The 19472-nt window shown below is 45.5% G+C and overlaps 1 protein-coding gene across 2 annotated transcripts in view; it reads right to left on the bottom strand.

Moving 5' to 3' along the window:
- Positions 1-448: 448 nt before the first annotated feature.
- LRRC7 (leucine rich repeat containing 7) overlaps positions 449-19472 on the bottom strand; it is a 210836-nt gene continuing 191812 nt past the window's right edge. For both annotated transcript variants that reach the window (XM_065409206.1, XM_065409208.1), the window contains one exon: positions 449-556. In XM_065409206.1, coding sequence (XP_065265278.1) covers positions 449-556 — 108 coding nt within the window. The remainder of the gene's footprint in view (positions 557-19472) is intronic.

The raw sequence follows: 19472 nt of genomic DNA, 5'->3' as shown, positions 1-19472 counted from the left end.
ATTTTTTCTCTATAATCTTTCTTTTAGTATAGCACTGGTGATAGAAATATTTTATGGGAATTACAACTCAATATATGTTTTTCTTTATAAAGATATATACAACTTTGAGGCAGTATTTTTGATGGACAGCAGAATTCATAAAGAGCTTTTGTGTGCTTCTGTGTTCTGAAGTTTATGAAATCCACTTTGAGAAGTAACTTGATTAAAAAAAGAAACTGCACCAATGCACAGCCAGAGGCTGACAATTAAAACTAATACATAACCACATGAACATCATATTTATATAGTTAACATTTTTCAAGAGGCGCAGTACTAACATATAGTATTATACATTTGGCACTAATGTTTGCCATTGGTCCAGCAATTGGCAAAATTTGTTTCCTATGTATAAATTTCTGTTTGAACGTTAGATCTGGCTAGACATATTTTTACTATTTATAAAAAATACTTAGACAGTAAGCTCACGTTGAATAACTAGGTCTACTGTATTCTGGAAACTCTTCAGTAGTAATACAGCTTTCTCATGTTCCATATGTACAAAACTGTGTCCATTTGCCTGTAACACACAAATAAAAACAGGAAATAATCAAATAAAGTTATGTTTAGCACTTTTTCCTTTTTTGGGGGAGAGCTGAAAATTAAAGTAAAAGAAACTTGATGGTTCAAAGATTAAAAAGAACATTGGATGACTTGTGATTACTTTTGATTGGTGGAAATGTGATTCCATACCTTGGAGAGAATAACAATAACATTCTAATTAAATAATAATAGTGTAACAATTCACTTCTTATAACTTTTTAAAAAATCCTGCTATAGCAGTATCTTACACAACAGTTAGAGCTATACAATTAGAGATTTAACTGGACCATCAAGGGTATAGATTTAATCTCAGGATACATAAAGTAGATGTTACCCCAGCAAGCATGGTTTGTTGAGTGACAAAGCATAAGAAAGTTAGTTCCAGAGGTCTCCAAGCAAGCAGATGTAGCCAAGTATGTACGTGTTTTGCTACCATCATCTAGCAGTGACGGAAGGGAGGGAAGGACTCTATATGGAAAAAGTGGATATGTCAGTTGAATAAAGAGTGAGCTATCTGCAGTGAGAGCCTGATGGTGAAGTTACTCTGTGTGGAACTCCTAAATGAAGCTATTGGGAGTCCTGCATGCAGAGGGGCTGCAGGCTGAGTCCTATACTCAGGGAGCATGCCCTCTGAATCTATCAATAATCTTACCAAGTTATAAGGTGCTTTTCCCTGTAGTTTCCAAATGACATTTCCACGGAAGTTAATTCTGCCTAATGCATCGTTAACTACTAACAGAAAAGCAGTTCACAATGACAGGGAAAATGGCAGATGGGTAACTATGTATTAGGAAGATAGATACTGCTGAGCAAGTTGCTTACATCTAGTTCTATCTAATCTCTACTTTGCCTATCGTAGTATCTAGACACTGTAACAGACAGACCTGGTACTCCCACCTCAGAAGTACAACGCTCCAGCTCTTGAGTTGAGTCTAGGCATATCACCATAGGGGCACACCACACCAGTTTGTGAACAAGCTACCGAAGGTAAATGTGTCAAAGCATAAGACTACTGATTACATGACATAAGCATTTCCAGGTGTATGATCACTCCACATTCTGCTACAGACAGCAGTCACAACATGGCCCCAACACAACACAGTCACATATGCTCCCTTGTATGCAGGACCTTGCCAACTAGAAACAACAGTCCAGAGGGATTTTTTTTTTTATTTAGTCCTGCATTCTGTCACATGACTAAAATGCCACAGTACTCTCTTGCTGCAAGTTCTTGGGGCCATAGAATTTCTGCCTCCTTTCAGTGTTTTCATGTTATGTCCAGAAGATGTGTAACTGTAGATTATTTCAATTTGTGCTATTTTTCAAGTACTTTATCCACTTCTGACTGCTGGTATGCTGTGGCTCACATGCTCTTTAGGAGAATGTCTTCACTGCACTTTTTTCTGTAGGCCAGTGTTTTAATCATATCTTCTGTTGCGTCCAAAAAATTACACACAAAAAATTATGTGTATGTTGTATTAGACCAGATTCTGTTCTCATTTACATTAGGAAAAATCAGGAGTAACTGCACTGAATTCAGGCCCACCACAGAAAGCTGAATGGTAGATGTGATAGGGGGGTCTGGAATTTTAAACTATGAATAGATTACTTATAAAAACATGATGATTTCATTAAGTTTTTAAAAATAAGAAGTGATGACTATAAATCCCAAGAAAAAATGCTATATTTTGAGAGAATTGGCGTGAACTAGATGGGCCAAATTCTGCTTTTGGTTACATAAGTCTAAGTCTGGATTAACTTCCCTAAATTCCAAATGATGTTGTCTCTCTCACACATGCAAAACTCTACACAAACACTGCATAAAGTTGTCATCAGTTTTGGCAGTTTTACTAAGTCACTAAATTAGAATGTCTAGGGGCAAGAAACAGGATCTCTTGATGGAAGATATTTCACTCTTGGTCTATGCAAGTCCAAGGTACAAAAGCTCATCTGTTTACATGGGCTTTTGTCAAAGATAGGAGAGGTGACTGAAGAGGCAGGTTCCAAGTGGTTTGGGCTAGAAGTACATTTTGTTCTGATATTTGTTGTTTATTGTTTTTTTCATTTTTGTAAAGAGGTTTGAATTTTAGTGGAGAAGTACATTTCATAAATTAAAAATAAAGAAATGATAATATCTGAGCGGGACTGCAATTTCTGAAGAAGCTATATGTGGGTCCAGATCCTGTTCTACTTGAACACATCCATTGTCTTGAAAAAGCAAAGGATCAGGCCTCTATGTGTGGTGAATAAATGGAAGAGTCCATTTTATTCTGTTGTTCATGAAACACGAAGAAGATCTCATTTGAGAGGCAACCGCACAGTTGAAATCTTCAACAACACACAAATGTATAATGGATGCAAAGGATTCAGGATGCAAACTTCTGATGGTGGGGAAACAGAAGGTAGGGAAAGTGCCATGTAATAACAGCGTAGTAGCTACAGCAGTTATGTACATGTACTTTAAAAGTATAAGTAAAGAAGTAACAGGCAGAACCATGCTGAAAAGAAAGACAACACTACAGTAAAGAGCAACTCCTTTTATTAATGTTTGTTTTACTTCATACAGTAATATAATTTAGCACTGAGAAACAGGGTACAAATATCAGGCAGAAAAAGGTTTCAAAGGCATTCATTTGTGTGTCAAAAAGCAAACCCCCAAAAGGACACGCTGGCATTCAGGGCAGTGTTTGGGGCCTCCTTGGCCCCTAGCGTTATACACAGCGACCTCATGAGCTGATCTTTGTTACAGCAAAGTCACACAGTTACCTGCAATCTGTTCCACTCACTTAGAATAAGCCAAAGAACAGTGCAATCTCATCCACAAGATGCTTGGTTCTGCAACTGAGGGTTGCATAGGACCAGCCCTAGTCACTGGAGAAACCCTTTTACAGAGGGAGTATTTCCCAGGGTGCCAGTTTACCCCGCATTACACTTCCAGAGCAGCCGAAACAGGCCACAACTGGAAAGAAAATTCTCTGTTAGGTAACATATGGATAAATGACAGTCAGGAATCCTCTATTTCTTTCAGCCTATGTGCTGTATTCACCCCACTCCCTGTAACACATGCTATTAAATCCATGTATATCTAGGATTTATGGGCCTTGCTCTCCATTGCCTTGTACCCTGTATAGTTATTTAGATCTAATTCCTGACAAAACAGTATGTTAAGACGGAGGCAAGGTTGAGAGTACATATCAATAATTTACTGTAAAAATAGATTACAGGGATGTTGTAATTATCTCCCCCCAAAATAAAATAAAAACAAAACAAAGAATTACAAATCCAGGAAATTCAGTTACGCTTAAAGTTAAAATGAATCCAAACATATTAAAGTATAGAAATGTACAGTGAGGACACCCAAACAACCTTAACTCTGTCCTACAGTGATGACCATACAATTAAGATTAATGCATTTTAGTGTCCAAAGCCCAGATTAAATTAAATAGATGGTTAATGACAAAGTAATTCCCCCCAACCCCCTATGATGTCACTGTGTGTCACTCCTACTGAGAACAATGAGAGATGGCAACCATTTTGAAAGAAGGTAATTCTTCACTGAATTCTCTGAGGAAGATTATTATATTACAGCTTCTACTGGATGACAAACTTTCAGTTACAAAAAAAAAATCAGGAATAAATTACTATTAATCCCTACAGTTTTTTTCCAAATGTAGCCTAGGCATTAAACGTCAGTGGGTAGTTTATAGAGTTGTATTATTTTGTTACCAAGATCATTCAAGACCAAAAAAAAAAAATCTTACATCCAAGAAAATGGCACTTACATAATGCAAAGTTATTGCAAAATGGGTGTAAAATGTTAACCAAGTGTAAGAGAAGAATTCTGATTTGGTAGTTTTACTTGCATTTTGCCTAGCAGTAACTGACTACACAAGACAATAGGCAATGGGGAATCAGATCCAGTAACTCTATTTTATTCTAAATTCTTTGACATCCATCAGTTCTGTTTCTAAGGGAGACCTCCTCTTTTATCTGCTACAGAGCAACCTTTGAGCTTCAGAATGCCCAATGTCAAGTCAAATGAAGGCAACTGCATAAGCAGACTAGAAATTTCTCTACACCTGAACTGCATAACAGGCTTAGAGACTCAGTGCACCACAAAAGGCAACAAAAAGCATAGAAAAATCAGCCAAGGAATTGAAGACTCATCTCCACTTATGCTCCTACCACAGTTTTCCTTCCTTACCATCATTTCTGATTCAGATGCTTGTTGCTGCTTCAGAAGGTACAGCAAATCCTTCAGTCTTATCTGAAGGAAGACATTTCATTCTGAGTCACATTCCTTACAGCAGTTAAGAAGGGGGTATTTTTAACCTGGAGGCCTTGACTGGAAGCCAAGAGACCATGAACACTCACAAACTTCATATGTAGGACATGAAGCACTGTAGCTCTGAATGGATATTTTCAGCTGCTCTCAGTCAGGACTCCAGAGAAAATGGAAAAGACGCTCTTTTTATTGCTGTTTCTCTATACTGTGTCAAATCTGGAGATTTTTCTGACCTAGTGATGGTGAAAATTGATAGGGAGCTATTGTACTGAGAAATTAAATACGATCCATCCCAAAGTTCCTACAGCTGAATGGCCTTGAAAAAGAAGGGACATTTCTCAGTAATGAGCAGTTCTTCACCTGCAAAGCATGTGGTTTCCCTGTATCTTTAGCCCTGGCCCAATATCTTTCCCTGAAACATTTGTAACTTGATTTACTCAGTGGGAACTACTGTAGATTGGGTCTGTATATTTGCCATTATTTCCCCACCATTCCTAAAAAAATGCAATGCTGACTTAAAAAAAAAAAAAACAGGAAGGGCAGGCTTTTTGAGGAGAAATGTTCCCCATTCATGGGCCATATCAGATAGCATGCATGTTATTGCAAAGACCCAACACATTTTACATGGGGCGAGCTAAACAGCTTCCCCAATACACACACAAAAATCTCACTTTTGATACCTCAGACATTCTAAACATGCTCTACAATTGACTGTGTTATTTCTTCAGGACAGAAGATTGGCTCTGAAATGGGATCAGGAAGTATCTGCCTCTTCATGTGTTCTCACTGCCATCTGCAATGAAAAGAAATATGTTTTATAACATTTTTTCACCATTTATACCATCTTTACAGAAAAATCCTCATCAAGTCTAATTCAATGGGAGACTTACCAAGAATCCATCCCAAGTTTGTTGGCCAGAAATTAAGCAATGGCCAGGTTCTGAAATCTGAAAAAGGAAAGCATAGTGGCTGGGTTCTGGATAATTTGCCACTATGTTATCATTATTAACAACTTATTTACCGTGCATTTGGTGCAGAACAAACATTTAAGATGACAGTCCCTGCCCCCAGTTACTTACTGTCTAACTCAGACTCTGATAGTACAGTTCAATCACACATAATAACCCATATTGGCTTGTCAGAGGGTATTAAGATTCCCTGTGGTAAATAATCTGTTGGGGTGATTTAGCAGTATCTGGTAGTGAGATGAAATCCAACAGAGAAAGGTAAATTACCTCAAACACCTTTCAGCTTGATGATGGAAATTTAGCTTCTTCAAGCTAAAATGGGCCACTCTCTGACCCATTACTGGTTGTTGTATACCCATAGGTTAGATATACTTCCTAGCTCAGAGGAACTGGATTAGCCACATTTGTCTCAAGATGAATGCACAGTACAGCATATATAATCACCTTGGAAACAGAGTGATACTGTAAGGCCCCAGAGGTGAGGTGAGGTTTTGTGGCCTGCAATGTGCACGTCAGACTAGAAGATCACGATGGTCCCCTTTGACCTTAAAGTCTGAGTCTAGAACCCAGGCCTGTATAGCTACCAGGCAGCTGGCAGCTCCAGGTTGTCACCCAGCAGCAGCTGTAACTAACTTGTGCTTCACTTACTATGATCTGCTGTGGACCCAGATCATGGGAAATTCTGTCTCAAGGGTTTGACAGACAGCAACCCTGTGGCTCCTTGCCCTATATAAACCCAAGGGGTATTCCAAGAAGTATCCAGACAACAGTATGGATCTTCTGTAGCTGCCATAACTGTTCCTTGCACTTGAATCACTGGCTTGACTTTGTCTCCTGACTCGGACCCTGAAACCTGACTCAGACTCGGACCCCTGGTATCGACCCTGGCCGGGCTTGACTACAAAATCCTCTCTTATCCCAGCTTTGGTTTTGCCCCTGCTCTGACTGCCCTTGGTGGAATCATGACAGATATTGGACCTGATCCTGGAAGGGGCACAGCACTTGCAACCTCTGTTGATTTTGGCTGGTATTTCTAAAGGAACTAGTGGGAAGTAGGCACCCAAATCCCTCTGAAATTTAACAGAAGTTAGGCACCTAACTCCCTTAGACTCCTTTGAAATCCCAGACTGTGTAAACACTATATTAGCCACAGAGCAGTGACAAAGTCCATTGAGCTGAATATCCCCTTCTTCCCATGAAAACTGGGCGAGTGGAGGAGGCCCACCACTGTGCCCTCCTTAGTACTACTGCAAGGTGCAGATTGAGGTCTCATCCTCTGCCATTTCCATGGCGGATGTAAAGGACAGTTACCTGTTCCGTAACTGGCGTTCTTCGAGATGTGTTGCTCAGGTGTATTCCACTATAGGTGTGCGTGCTCGCCACGTGCCCCGGTGCCGGAAGTTTTTCCCTTAGCAGTACCCGTAGTGGGGGAGCACCACTGCGACCCCAGGAGTGGCGCCTGTATATTGCACCATAAAGGGGGCTGCGTGCTCCCCCCACCCTCAGTTCCTTCTTGCCAGACAACTCTGACACAGGGGAAGGAGGGTGGGATGTGGAATACACCTGAGCAACACATCTCGAAGAACACCAGTTACGGAACAGGTAACTGTCCTTTCTTCTTCGAGTGATTACTCATGTGTATTCCACTATAGGTGACTCCAAGCTATACCTGATGGAGGTGGGGAGGAGTTTAAAGTTTTAAGTTTTAAGGGTTACCCGGGCGGAGCACCGCCCTACCAAACCCTGCATCATCCCGTGCTTGGGAGACTAGTGCGAGGAGAAGGTGTGGACAGAGGACCACGTAGCAGCCCTACATATGTCCTGAATAGGGACGTGAGCCACATAGGCCGCTGACGAGGCCTGAGCTCTCGTCGAATGAGCCTTCACTATAGGAGGTGGGGGAACCCCTGCCAGGTCGTAACAGGTGCGAATGCACGAGGTGATCCAGCGGGAGATCCACTGGGTAGAGACCGGACGCCCCCTCATGCGCTCGGCCGATGCAATGAACAGTTGGGGGGACTTCCTAAATGGCCTGGTTCTGTCTAGGTAGAAGGCCAGCGCTCTGCGGACATCTAACATGTGCAGGTGGCGTTCCTCGTTAGAGGAATGGGGCTTAGGGCAGAGGATAGGGAGGAAAATATCCTGATCCATGTGAAAAGCCGAGACTACCTTCGGCAAAAAGGCGGGGTGAGGGCCGAGCTGAACCGTGTCCTTATGGAAGACCATATACGGTAGTTCAGAGGTCAGAGCCCTGAGCTCGGAGACCCGGCGGGCTGAGATGATAGCTACTAAGAACGCCACTTTCCATGATAAGTGGGACCACGAACATGTGGCTAAGGGCTCAAAAGGAGGCCCGGTGAGGCGGGAGAGCACTAGGTTCAGGTCCCAGAGCGGGACCGGGGGTCTGGCGTAAGGGAATGCCCGATCTAACCCTTTTAGAAACCGGGACATCATGTGATGTGAAAACACCGAAAGGCCCTGCACCGGGGGGTGAAAAGCCGAAATGGCCGCCAGGTGTACCCTGATAGAGGAGGGCGCCAGCCCTTGGGTCCTAAGGGACAGGAGGTAATTGAGGACAAGCTGGATAGATGACGAAGAGGGAGAGGAACCTCTATCCCTCGCCCACATAGAGAACCGATACCATTTAGCCAGGTAGGTTCGACGTGTGGAGGGTTTCCTACTTTCCAGCAGGACCTGTCGCACATCCTCAGAACATCTCCCTTCCTCCTCATTCAACCACGGAGCAGCCACGTTGTCAAGTGGAGCGGGGCCAGGTTGGGATGGAGGAGACGACCTTCCTCCTGGGAGAGGAGGTCTGGGCGGAGAGGCAGCCTGCGAGGGGGCCCCGCTAAGAGTTGCAGCAGGGTCCCGTACCAATGTTGACGGGCCCAGTCCGGGGCTATGAGGATAACCCGCTCCCCGTCTGACTTCACCTTCTGTAGGACCCTGCCTATTTGGGGGAAGGGCGGGAATGCGTACAACAGGGGCCCCGACCATGGGAGCAGGAACGCGTCCGAGATCGCACCCTCGCTCTCTCCCACCCTGGAGCAGAACCGGGGACACAGTCGATTCTGGGCGGTGGCGAACAGGTCTACCTGGGGAGTGCTCCACTGCAGGAAGATCCACCTGGCCACCTCCCTGTGCAGGGACCACTCATGCTGTTGGGAGAACACCCTGCTCAGGCGGTCTGCAAGCGTGTTGCTCTTGCTGGGCAGGTAAAAGGCCCTCAGGAGGATGTCGTGGGCTATACAGAACTCCCACAGGAGCTGGGCTTCCTGGCATAAGGCCCGGGAACATGTGCCCCCTTGCCTGTTGACATAATACATTGCAGTCGTATTGTCCATGAGAACTCTGACCACCTTCCCCTCTATGTGCTGGTGGAAGGCCACGCATGCCAGGTGCACAGCCCTGAGTTCCCTGACATTTATGTGCAGGGTCAGTTCCTCGGGAGACCACATACCCTGGGTCTTGAAGTCCCCCATGTGGGCTCCCCAGCCCAGGTCCGAGGCATCCGACACTAGATCTAGTGAAGGAGGGGGCTCTCGGAAGGGGATACCCCGAAGCATGTTGCTCGGGAGAGACCACCAGTGCAGGTCTGCCACCACCGTCGGCAGTACTGTAATGACCTTGTCCAGGCCGTCCCTGGCCTGGCAGTACCGGGAGGCCAGCCAAAGCTGAAGGGGCCTCATCCTGAGCCTGGCACCACAGAGGTGCATGCTGCCATATGGCCTAGGATTTGAAGGCACACCTGTGCCATAGTTACCGGAAAGGCTGTGACCGAGGCGATGAAAGCTTTGAGCATCTCGAACCTGTCCTGTGGGAGGGAGGCTGTGGCCACCTGGGAATCTAACAGTGCTCCTATGAAGTTTATACGCTGAACCGGGACTAACGTGGATTTGTCCTCGTTTACCACTAGGCCTAGAGCCCCGCAGGTGTTTAGCAGGAAATTCATCTGCTCCTATACCTGAGACCAGGACTTGCCCTTGAGCAGCCAGTCATCGAGGTACGGGAAGATCTGCAGCCCTTTCCTCCTGAGGTGGGCCGCCACCACCACCATACACTTTGTAAAGACCCTGGGGGCAGTAGGGAGCCCAAAGGGGAGGACCGTAAACTGGTAGTGGTCCTGACCAACCAGGAAATGGAGGAAGCGCCTGTGACCTTCGAAAATATGGATGCGAAAATATGCATCCTGGAGGTCCAGAGCCGTGAACCAATCCCCCGGGTCCAGGGATGGAATAATAGAGGCCAGGGACACCATGCGGAATTTGCAACGAACCAGGAACTGGTTGAGATTCCGCAGATCGAGGATGGGCCGCAGGCCACCCTTTGCCTTCGGGATGAGGAAATACCCAGAGTAAAAGCCCTTGCCCTGGAATTCCCGAGGTACCCTTTCCACCGCTCCCAGGGAGAGGAGGCGCTCTACCTTCTGGCTGAGGAGGGGGGCATGCTCCGGGTGCCCAGCCAGCTCCCGGGCCGGCGGATGGTGAGGAGGGGCCGAAACAAACTGCAACCTGTACCCTTGGGAGATGGTGCTGAGGAACCATCGGTCTGACGTTATATGGGACCATTGCAGTCGGAAGGCTGATAAATGGTTGGTAAAACTCAACTTTATTAACTGTGGGGAGGGTACACTGGCAACAGGCCCAGTGACCACCCGCAACGAGTCAAAAACGCCATTTCCCTGGCCTCTTGGCCTTTGAGGGCCCAGGTCGTGGGGCCGAACAGGATTGGCGTTGGGACCGACGCCTCTGCTCTCTCTGCCTCTTAGGTGGGGGCTCGTATCTGCCCCGTGCTGGGGAAGCCGAGGGCTGCGGTCTGGGCTTGTCCTTGGCCGGCGGGACATACAGACCAAGTGTGTGCAGGGTGGTGCGGGAGTTCTTCATCCCGTGCAGACGGGTGTCTGTCTGGTCTGCAAATAATGCTTTGCCATCAAATGGCAGGTCCTGCATTATAGACTGGGACTCCACCGACAGTCCCGAGAGGGAAAGCCACGATGCACGCCTCAGGGAGATAGCCGTGGCCATCGAACGAGCCGCCGTGTCAGCTGCGTCTGAGGCGGCCTGGAGAGCTGCTTTCGCTACTGCTGTATCCTCGTCAAGCAGCGCTTTTGAACTCTTTCCTGTCCTGCTCTTGGAGGGAGGGCTCGAATTTTGGCAAAGAGCCCCACAAGTTAAAATCAAAGCGACTCAGGAGGGCTTGGTGGTTCGCCACCCTGAGTTGGAAACTGGCTGAGGAATAAACCTTTTTGCCAAACGTGTCTAGTCTCCTGGCCTCCTTATCTTTCGGGGTCGGTGCGGGCTGCCCGTGCCGCTCACGGTGGTTGACCGACTCCACCACCAAGGAGTTCGGAGTGGGGTGGGTGTAAAGATACTCGTGCCCTTTCGTGGGCACGAAGTATTTATGTTCCGCCTTCTTAGAGATAGGCGGGAGGGAGGCCGGGGTCTGCCATAGGCCCGTGGAGATGTTTGCCACCCCCTGGTGAAGTGGCAGTGCCACGCGGCCCGGTGCCGAGGAGGAAAGGACATTGAAAAGATTGTCCGATGGTTCCTCCATCTCCTCCGCCTGCAGGTGTAGGTTGGCGGCTACACGTCGGAGGAGCTCCTGGTGCGCCTTGAAATCTTCTTGAGAAGGAGGAGGCGGTGACGCTATGGACTCATCCGGTGCCTGCGGGGCGACCGGGACGGACCTGAGAGCATCGGGCGGTGCCGGTATGCCACAGTCCACATCAGGGACCGGTTGCGGTGCCGTCAGCGTGGCACCCGAGGACTGCCCTCGGTGCCTAGATGGGGACGCAGAGTGACCTTGGGATGCCCCCACCACGGAGCGGGGCCTCGGCGGTGCGGGTGCCTGGGGCCCCGGTGCCCACTGGCACCACTGTCCTTGCCAGGGTGCCCCTTGCCACTGCGCCACCTGGGGTCCCACCAGGGTTATCTGTTCCTGGGGAACGGCACGGCCCGGGGAGGGGCGGCTGGGAGCTGAGGCAGAGGTGGCCGAGGATCGCACGATGCCATGGGAACGGCTCAAGCGGTGCCGTCCACGCCGGCTCCTGCCACGGGATTTCGACCTCGACGATGAATAGGAATAGACGTCGGAGGGCGTATCCGTGGACTCTCTTCGGAGGCTCCGGGCGTGGCGCCGCGGTGCCGGTGAGTGCCAGTATGCACTCTGAACGTGGCGATCATCACGGTATGATCGCCGGTGCCGTCGGCGTCGAGATCCGCTCTCACTCGATGCAGAGCGTCGATGCTTCCCATGCCGGCGCCTGCTGCCTCTCTGGGTCGAGGACGACTCAGGCGATTCACTCTCAGGCGACCCCGACAATGGAGTAGAGGTATGTCTGGGGCTACGTGAGGGCCCGGCAGATCGGAAGGAGATCTCCACAACCGACGTAGCCGGTGAGGGCTGGGAGCCCAACGGTGGTTTGCCTCGGGACCGGAGCCTCACCTCGGACGGCCCGCTTGGTACCGGCATGGCGAGGACGTCGCGCGCCGCCTGGGCTGCCTCCGGCATGGAGGGAACCCATATCGGCGGGGAGGTCCACGCGGACAGGGCCGGACTACTCCACTCTGCACGAGTCGGAGGTCTGGGCCCCGACGGGGATCGTGGGCTGGCCAACTCAGGTCCGGCCTCACCCCTGTCCTTCTCACGGCGTCGCTGGGATTTGCCCTGCTTCTTGGCTGGGGAGTGGTGCCGACTGGTAGATGGGGCTTCGCTCCGCACCGATGACGTGGCACCCAGGGCCAGGTTGGGTCGGCGCGCCGGTGCCAGGGCCAATGCCGATTCCATAAGGAGGGCCCGGAGACGAATCTCGCGCTCGCGTTTAGTCTGGGGCTTAAACAATTTTCAAATTTTGCACTTCTCACTTATGTGAAACTCGCCCAGACAGCGAAGACATTCGGAGTGCGGATCGCTTCTGGGCATGGAATTGCGACAGGAGTCGCACGACTTGAAGCCTGGGGCACGGGGCATGCCCCGAGCCAGGCTACCAACTAGAGAAGCTATCGATGAACAAGTACCACTAAGGCTAGAAGCCCTGCAGCCAAGGCTGGAGCACAAAGTTCCGACTACCTTCACTGGCGGCAAGAAGGAACTGAGGGTGGGGGGAGCACGCAGCCCCCTTTATGGCGTGATATACAGGCGCCACTCCAGGGGTCGCAGTGGTGCTCCCCCACTACGGGTACTGCTAAGGGAAAAACTTCCGGCACCGGGGCACGTGGCGAGCACGCACACCTATAGTGGAATACACGTGAGCAATCACTTGAAGAAGAACTCCTGCATCCCTCACAGCGCCAAAGAAACTGCACAGGGACGCTCAGAGGGCTAGGGTGGACAAGAGCTCATTTGCATGACTTGCCCATCCTTCTTGAACAGCTTCTACCTGTAGAGCAGCAGGTCCCCCTTTTTCCACTCTGCTCATCACATTAAACATACTAAGGACTGGTGAGCCCTGTGAGCAGTGGTTTCACATATATACCCTGCCTTTAGGAGACTATACCTTGCACAACCAACTTTTTCTCCAAGTTATCTCCATTTTTTGTTTTGAGAGTTGGCAAAGTTTGCACACTTGAGCATGAGCTTTTCTTTCCCCAATCACTTTGTATTGTGTACCCATCAAATATAGGAAACACTTCTTGGTAAGTAGCAAATAATCTTGATGGTCAGCATTCATTCAGGGCAAGGTTCTGCCACCATTAGCCCTTTGGAGTAGTTCCACTGAAGTCAATGGTACTACTTGTAGAATAAGATACTACTCAATGTATGTAAGGGGGAAGAACTGAGGCGTTATTTTTTAATTTTACTTTTTTACAGGGGAAAGTCACATTCTGCATTTTCTCATATAAATAACATGAAAATTGTCTGCCTGCTGCTCTCTGAAAATAATACTCTATGTTGATGTTGCTGGACTTGGACACAAACATATGAAAGCAAAAGTTATCTGAAATAACTAGATATTTTTCTTGTCATGTTTTCTGGACTTGTACGGTATAGTTATTCATCTCTAAAACGATCTATTAAAATTCCTGCCATTTTTTATAACAATATAAATGTTTCTTACCTGATAAGCAGTTAAATTATCTATGAGTTTATGAGTGCCAGAAGAAAGATATGAGAATTCTGGTTGATAATGAGATATAGTTTAATGTTCCACAAAGAGGCCAAAAGGAAGCTACAGAAACAAATGACTTTTCATCCTCCAAATAATTAACACTTGGCATTAATTCAGCACCTTCTACCTGAGGCTCTTAAAGCACTTTACAAACATTAATGAATTAAACCTCACAATAGTTCCGTGTGATATCTGTATTAATATCCCCTTTTATAAGTGGTGATATTGGCATACAGAATGTTTAAGTGACTACGGGTATGTCTACACATAAACCGCTACAACAGAACCACTGTAGCGCTTCAGTGTAGACACTGCCTATGCCGATGGGAGGGATTCTCCCATCAGTGTAGGTAATTCACTTCCCTGAGAGGCAGTAGGTAGGTCAACAGAAGAATTCTTTCATTGACCTAATGCTGTTTACGCTGGGGGCTATGCTGATGTAAGTTTCCAGTGTAGACCAACTCTTACTTAAAGAAGTCTGATGCAGAACTGGGAATGGAACACAGATGTCTTGAGTCCCAGGACTCTCCATATCAAAACCATAAGAAAACTATCTGGTCTTAAAGTTTGAACAGTCATATTCAGCTATGAATTAATAACAACCAGAGAATTCTGTTATTGTGTTTACTGTGCATATGACAAATTATTCTTAACCTAATACATTAATTAGTACATCTTTTATCCTCATTTCAGTGACTTCTTTATAATAATAGACAATAAACATCTTCATGGCTTTAAAACAGAGCAAAACCAACTCATTAAAATCCCTGAATTACATTTTCAATTTATTTCAGTTGAACTTTATTGATAATCTCAGAGTACAAAAACTCCAGAATAATTTCATACTGTTAATTGCATCTTAAAAAGACTATAAACCCACTAAACTTTCTGTGATTTTAGGATAATAATGCAGCTTTTTACAAGATGTATTCAAGTCAGCAGGGCCTGATGAAATTCACCCAGAGTACTTAAGGAACTAGCAGAAGCTATGTTGGATCCATTAGTGATTGTCTTCAAGAATTTATGGACGATGGGTGAAGTGCCAGATGACTGGAGAAAGCAAACACAGTACCTATTATGTCCTCTGACAGACTTACAGACCTAGTGGATTGGGGAGAAGCAACAGATGTGATATAACTTGATTTTAGTAAGGCTTCTGACACAGTCCCACATAACATCCTCATAAGCAAAGAAGGGAAACGCGGCCTAGATAAAATTACTATAAGGTGGGTACACAACTTGTTGAAAAACCATACTCAGAGAGTAGTTATCAGTTTCTGCACAAATGTATATAAATAAGGCAGTGAAGAATTAGGCCCAGGTGGGCCCAAACCTAATATCCCAATCCAAACTCCTCCAAACTCTGGGGAAGCCTATATCCCCGTTCCAATCCAAAGTTTGGACTTGGAAGCTGATTGTACAATGGATTGAAACAATACTCCAGATCCAAACACTTCCACATTTTCAGATGTTTCTCAACTTTGCCACCCAGGGCATCTGTTTTTTGTTTGTTTTTTAGCAACTCTGATTTCAATCAATTCCTTGGGATGGAAATGAGCAAAGAAAGCTCATTTTGTGCTATTCAAGCCAAATACTAATGTGATGCTTAGGTGGCATGCCACTCTGTGGAATTCATAGTCCGGAGTTAGGTGCCCAGGTATGGGGAGAGTTAGGTGCCTAAGAATGGGATTCACAAAAGCCAGCACTCTGAACAGGGAGCTGCCTCACAAAGCCAGTAGGAAATGCTGAGGAGACAGGTGCAGTTTAAGCTCCACTTCCCAAAGGAATTTAGCTGCCTAAATCCAGGCCAAAGGGAGATGCCTATCTCTGCTCGGGATTAACAGCCATGAACCCTCTCTTGGAGTTAGGTGCCTAAGCCCTTTCTTGGGGGGGGGGGGGGGGGAAACAGTGGTGCTGGTGCTTCCCCCCACTTTATTACCTTTTGCCTAGTGGTTATAGCAGTCAATCAAGACGTGGTTCAATTCCTCCTTCTGTCTGATGTGGAGCAGGAATTTGAACCCCTCAGAAGAGTGCTCTAATCACTGAGCTATGGGCTATTATGGGGTATCTCTCTGTCTCTCCTGTTGAAATTGTTCCATTTTGTATAACCAATTAAATAGAGATTAGAACAGAGAATTGAATTTGGGTCACCCATATCCTGGGTGACTGTGCTAACCACTCAGCTAAAGATTATAAAGGTATAACCATCACTTCCTCTCCTCTGGCCTTCGACTACATCTACCAGATCAGGCCCTGCAGGTGACAAAGGTAGGGCAATGCCTAGTTTTACAATTCCGCCAAGGCTTAGGCATGAGCTAGGCAACTGGGATCAGCACTGAGGCAGCTGTGCGCATGCTCAGCAGCAGATGTTTAGGTGCCTATACTGGCAGAAAGCTAGACTTAGAGGCCTACAGAATTAGGCAGCAGCTAAGTGGTGAATGCCAGTGGTAGCTAAATGTTGGAATTAAGCAGTTAGTGGCAGTTAGGCACTTAATCCCTTTGTGAATCTGGACCTTAGTGTATATGAGTCCAATCCAGCAAGCCCTCTACATGCAGGACTCCAGTTTAAGCACTGAGAATTTTGTGCACAGAAGGGTTGGGTGCATATCTATCTTTATATAGATCTTGAAATGCACAACCTACAGTAAGAAACATTTATATCTCAGATTTGACACAGCTAGTTAGCTATAAGTGACAATAGGGCTACTAAGAATGAGCATGCTCCAAGAATCCACCAGCATTTCACTGTGAGGAAGCAAGTTGGTCTTGTGGTTAAGATATTGGATTGGGAATCCGGGTACAATTCCTGTCTGTGATCATAGGCAAGTCACTTAACCAGACTTAATTCCTTATTTGTGAAAGAGGGGTGATAATACTTTGTCTGCCTTTGCCTATTAGAGTCTGCGCTCTTCAGGATAAGGACTATTTCTTAGTTTTACTGTGTATATAGTGCTTAGCAAAACAGGACCTCAATCTTGGGTTTGGGTTGCTCTAGACATTTCTGTAATCCAAATAATAGAGTCACCAGGTGCCACTCTGCAAAGTGCAGTTTGGGCCTTCTCTAGCTGACAGCTCTGTTCTAGATGTTGTCCAGGAATAGAACCGGTTAAAAAATTTTAAATTTTGGAATGTCAACATAAATATTCATGAAAATAATGTCTTGTTTTTTGACCAGCTATAAACAGGAAGGGAGGAAAGGACCATACAGCTGACAAAGTAAAAAATGACGGGTGACTGGGGCAAGGCTCTAAGGGTGATGAGGCAGGAGCTTTTCCTCTCCTTTCCCAACAACACCTTTCTATAACTGGAGAAGAAGGGAGGAGCCCTTAAAAAGATCCAAACTGGTAACTGGGGTGAGAACAGAACATAGAAGCAGATTTCATCCAATAATACCTTTTGTTTTTAAAAAACAAAATCTTGGTTCATAGTTTGGCTTGGATCCAATCTGTCCCCACACTTGCACGAGAGCTACTCCAACACTACTAGAGGTGAATGGCCATAAAGAGAAGAACTAATGCCCCTGAAACATAACCTGTGGGTGCATGAAGGGAGGGCACATGACTGCATGAAATCTCCCAGCTTATTTTTTAACATGTCAACATGGACCTGGTTCTTCTGGAGCATCTGCAACAGTCTGACTCTGAATAGGCCAGGCTGCTGTGGTGCCAAGATCTGCTTCCTTCTTGTGCTTGTACAGCTCTGAAAGCTGTAGATATTTATGTCTGGACGGGTCACATATCCCACACAATCACCTGGTACTTTCAAACTTTTCTGAACAAAATATTCCAATTGTATGTTGGTCTTAAAGGAAACGTCATAAAATGATTAAGGAGACAGATAAAGAAATACAGGTCATGGAATACTGTACTTAAAATTGTTTATGTCAAGTTATTAACCATTGAGTTTATATACCCAATAATTTTAAGATTATTTAGATATTCAGGTTATTATTTCCATAATTTTAAACTACATTGTAAACATTATCAGAGGCAAGACAATGAGTACTACTACAACTTGCTGATTTACTGTATGATTAAGGAATTTATGCTGCCTTAAATTGATGACAAACATTTTGATTTAAGATTGATAATCATTATTTCCAAATCACTATCATGGTTTTTAAAACTCTGTTTCTAAATGTGCAGTTCTACTCTGAAAAGTTATTCTGAAAAAATTGGCATATGGAGTTCCATGTTTACTATCTCACTGATTCCAAATTGAATTTGCTCTGTATAAAAGTAAACAGATTATACTTTGCCAATTCCGCAAATTTACCTGGACTCTGAGGCACAAGCTGGGTTCTCTCATCCTTGCATACCATTATCAGTAATAGAGGTTCTGCAGGTCAGATCACTCACTGAATGACTTCGGCACAACCCCATTAGCCTTCAGTGGCATTGTACAGATAGAAGCGAAGGTATAATTGGAAGACAGTAGGGTTGCACAAGGGTAACTGAGGACATAATTTGCCTAGTGTGTGTCTGTTACTGGTGATAATGTACAAAAGTAAAACCTTGCTTACTTCCCAGTTTGAGTTTGGTACTGAGAAAAAAGATATTACATTTGATATGGAAACTGAGAAACAAACCTGGAATGCTGTGATGCCATTTTTAGAAAGTCACTCTTCAGAACAAAACAGCAATGTAAACTCTCTTGACTTAATTGTGCCTGAAAGGCACTCCCCCAGTGGTGGAACCAACCAGGTAGAGGCAGGTACTGTGACTGCTGCTATGCCTCTTCATGAAGTTCAGTTTACTCCTCTGACACATCTAGCCAGCTTTGCCAAGCACTGCACAGAGGAGAGGGAGAGCTAAGCATCACTTTCTTCCCACACCTTTTAAGGGTGCACACGTGGGGAAAGAAAGACTGCTTGTGTGCTTCCTCTTCTCTCCACATTTCTACATACGGGTCAAATGCAATCCTATTTTATTAACTGGATAAACTTTGCTAAAGTAGTTCACTAACAGGAGACAGTTGCGCTTCTTTAATTGTTTTTCACTTGAAGCTGTTTTTCAGTTACCTATGATAACTGAAAGGTGTTCACAGGCAAAATTGGCTCTAAGCTACCACCATGAATCATGTTGTTAGACCTCGCCGTCTACTAGGTACAATAAATATTTTCCTCTAACCTGTTTTTCCTCTCAACAACAAAGTAATCATAACTAATTGAGTGTCGCTATTCAAATGAGATCAGAAGTATAAAAGGTATAATAAATTAGGTTGGTAGGTAAACCATCTGCACTGTTTTTCAGTTACAGTGCATTCACTCTTGCAGTATGGACAGCATTAAAGAGAGAGAATGCAGTTCCAAAAGTTGCAGGTAAATTTATTATTAATACTTGTCACCTATTTGGAATAAATATGTTTTGTCTTTCTTGTATTTAATTATATCATGAAGACTCCTGCCTGTTGATGTATAAGTGAAAGAGTACAGACCAGATTAACAGAAAAATTCCGAAGAATTTAAAATGGAAAGCAGACATCCCATGCAATTATGTATTGCTGCTGTTATACCTCCAGCATTCCTTTGCAT

This window comes from Emys orbicularis, chromosome 8, assembly GCF_028017835.1.
Source record: "Emys orbicularis isolate rEmyOrb1 chromosome 8, rEmyOrb1.hap1, whole genome shotgun sequence".
Lineage (NCBI taxonomy): Eukaryota > Metazoa > Chordata > Testudines > Emydidae > Emys > Emys orbicularis.
The sequence above is the reverse complement of the archived record's forward strand: the minus strand, read 5'-3'. Positions and strand labels throughout refer to the sequence as shown.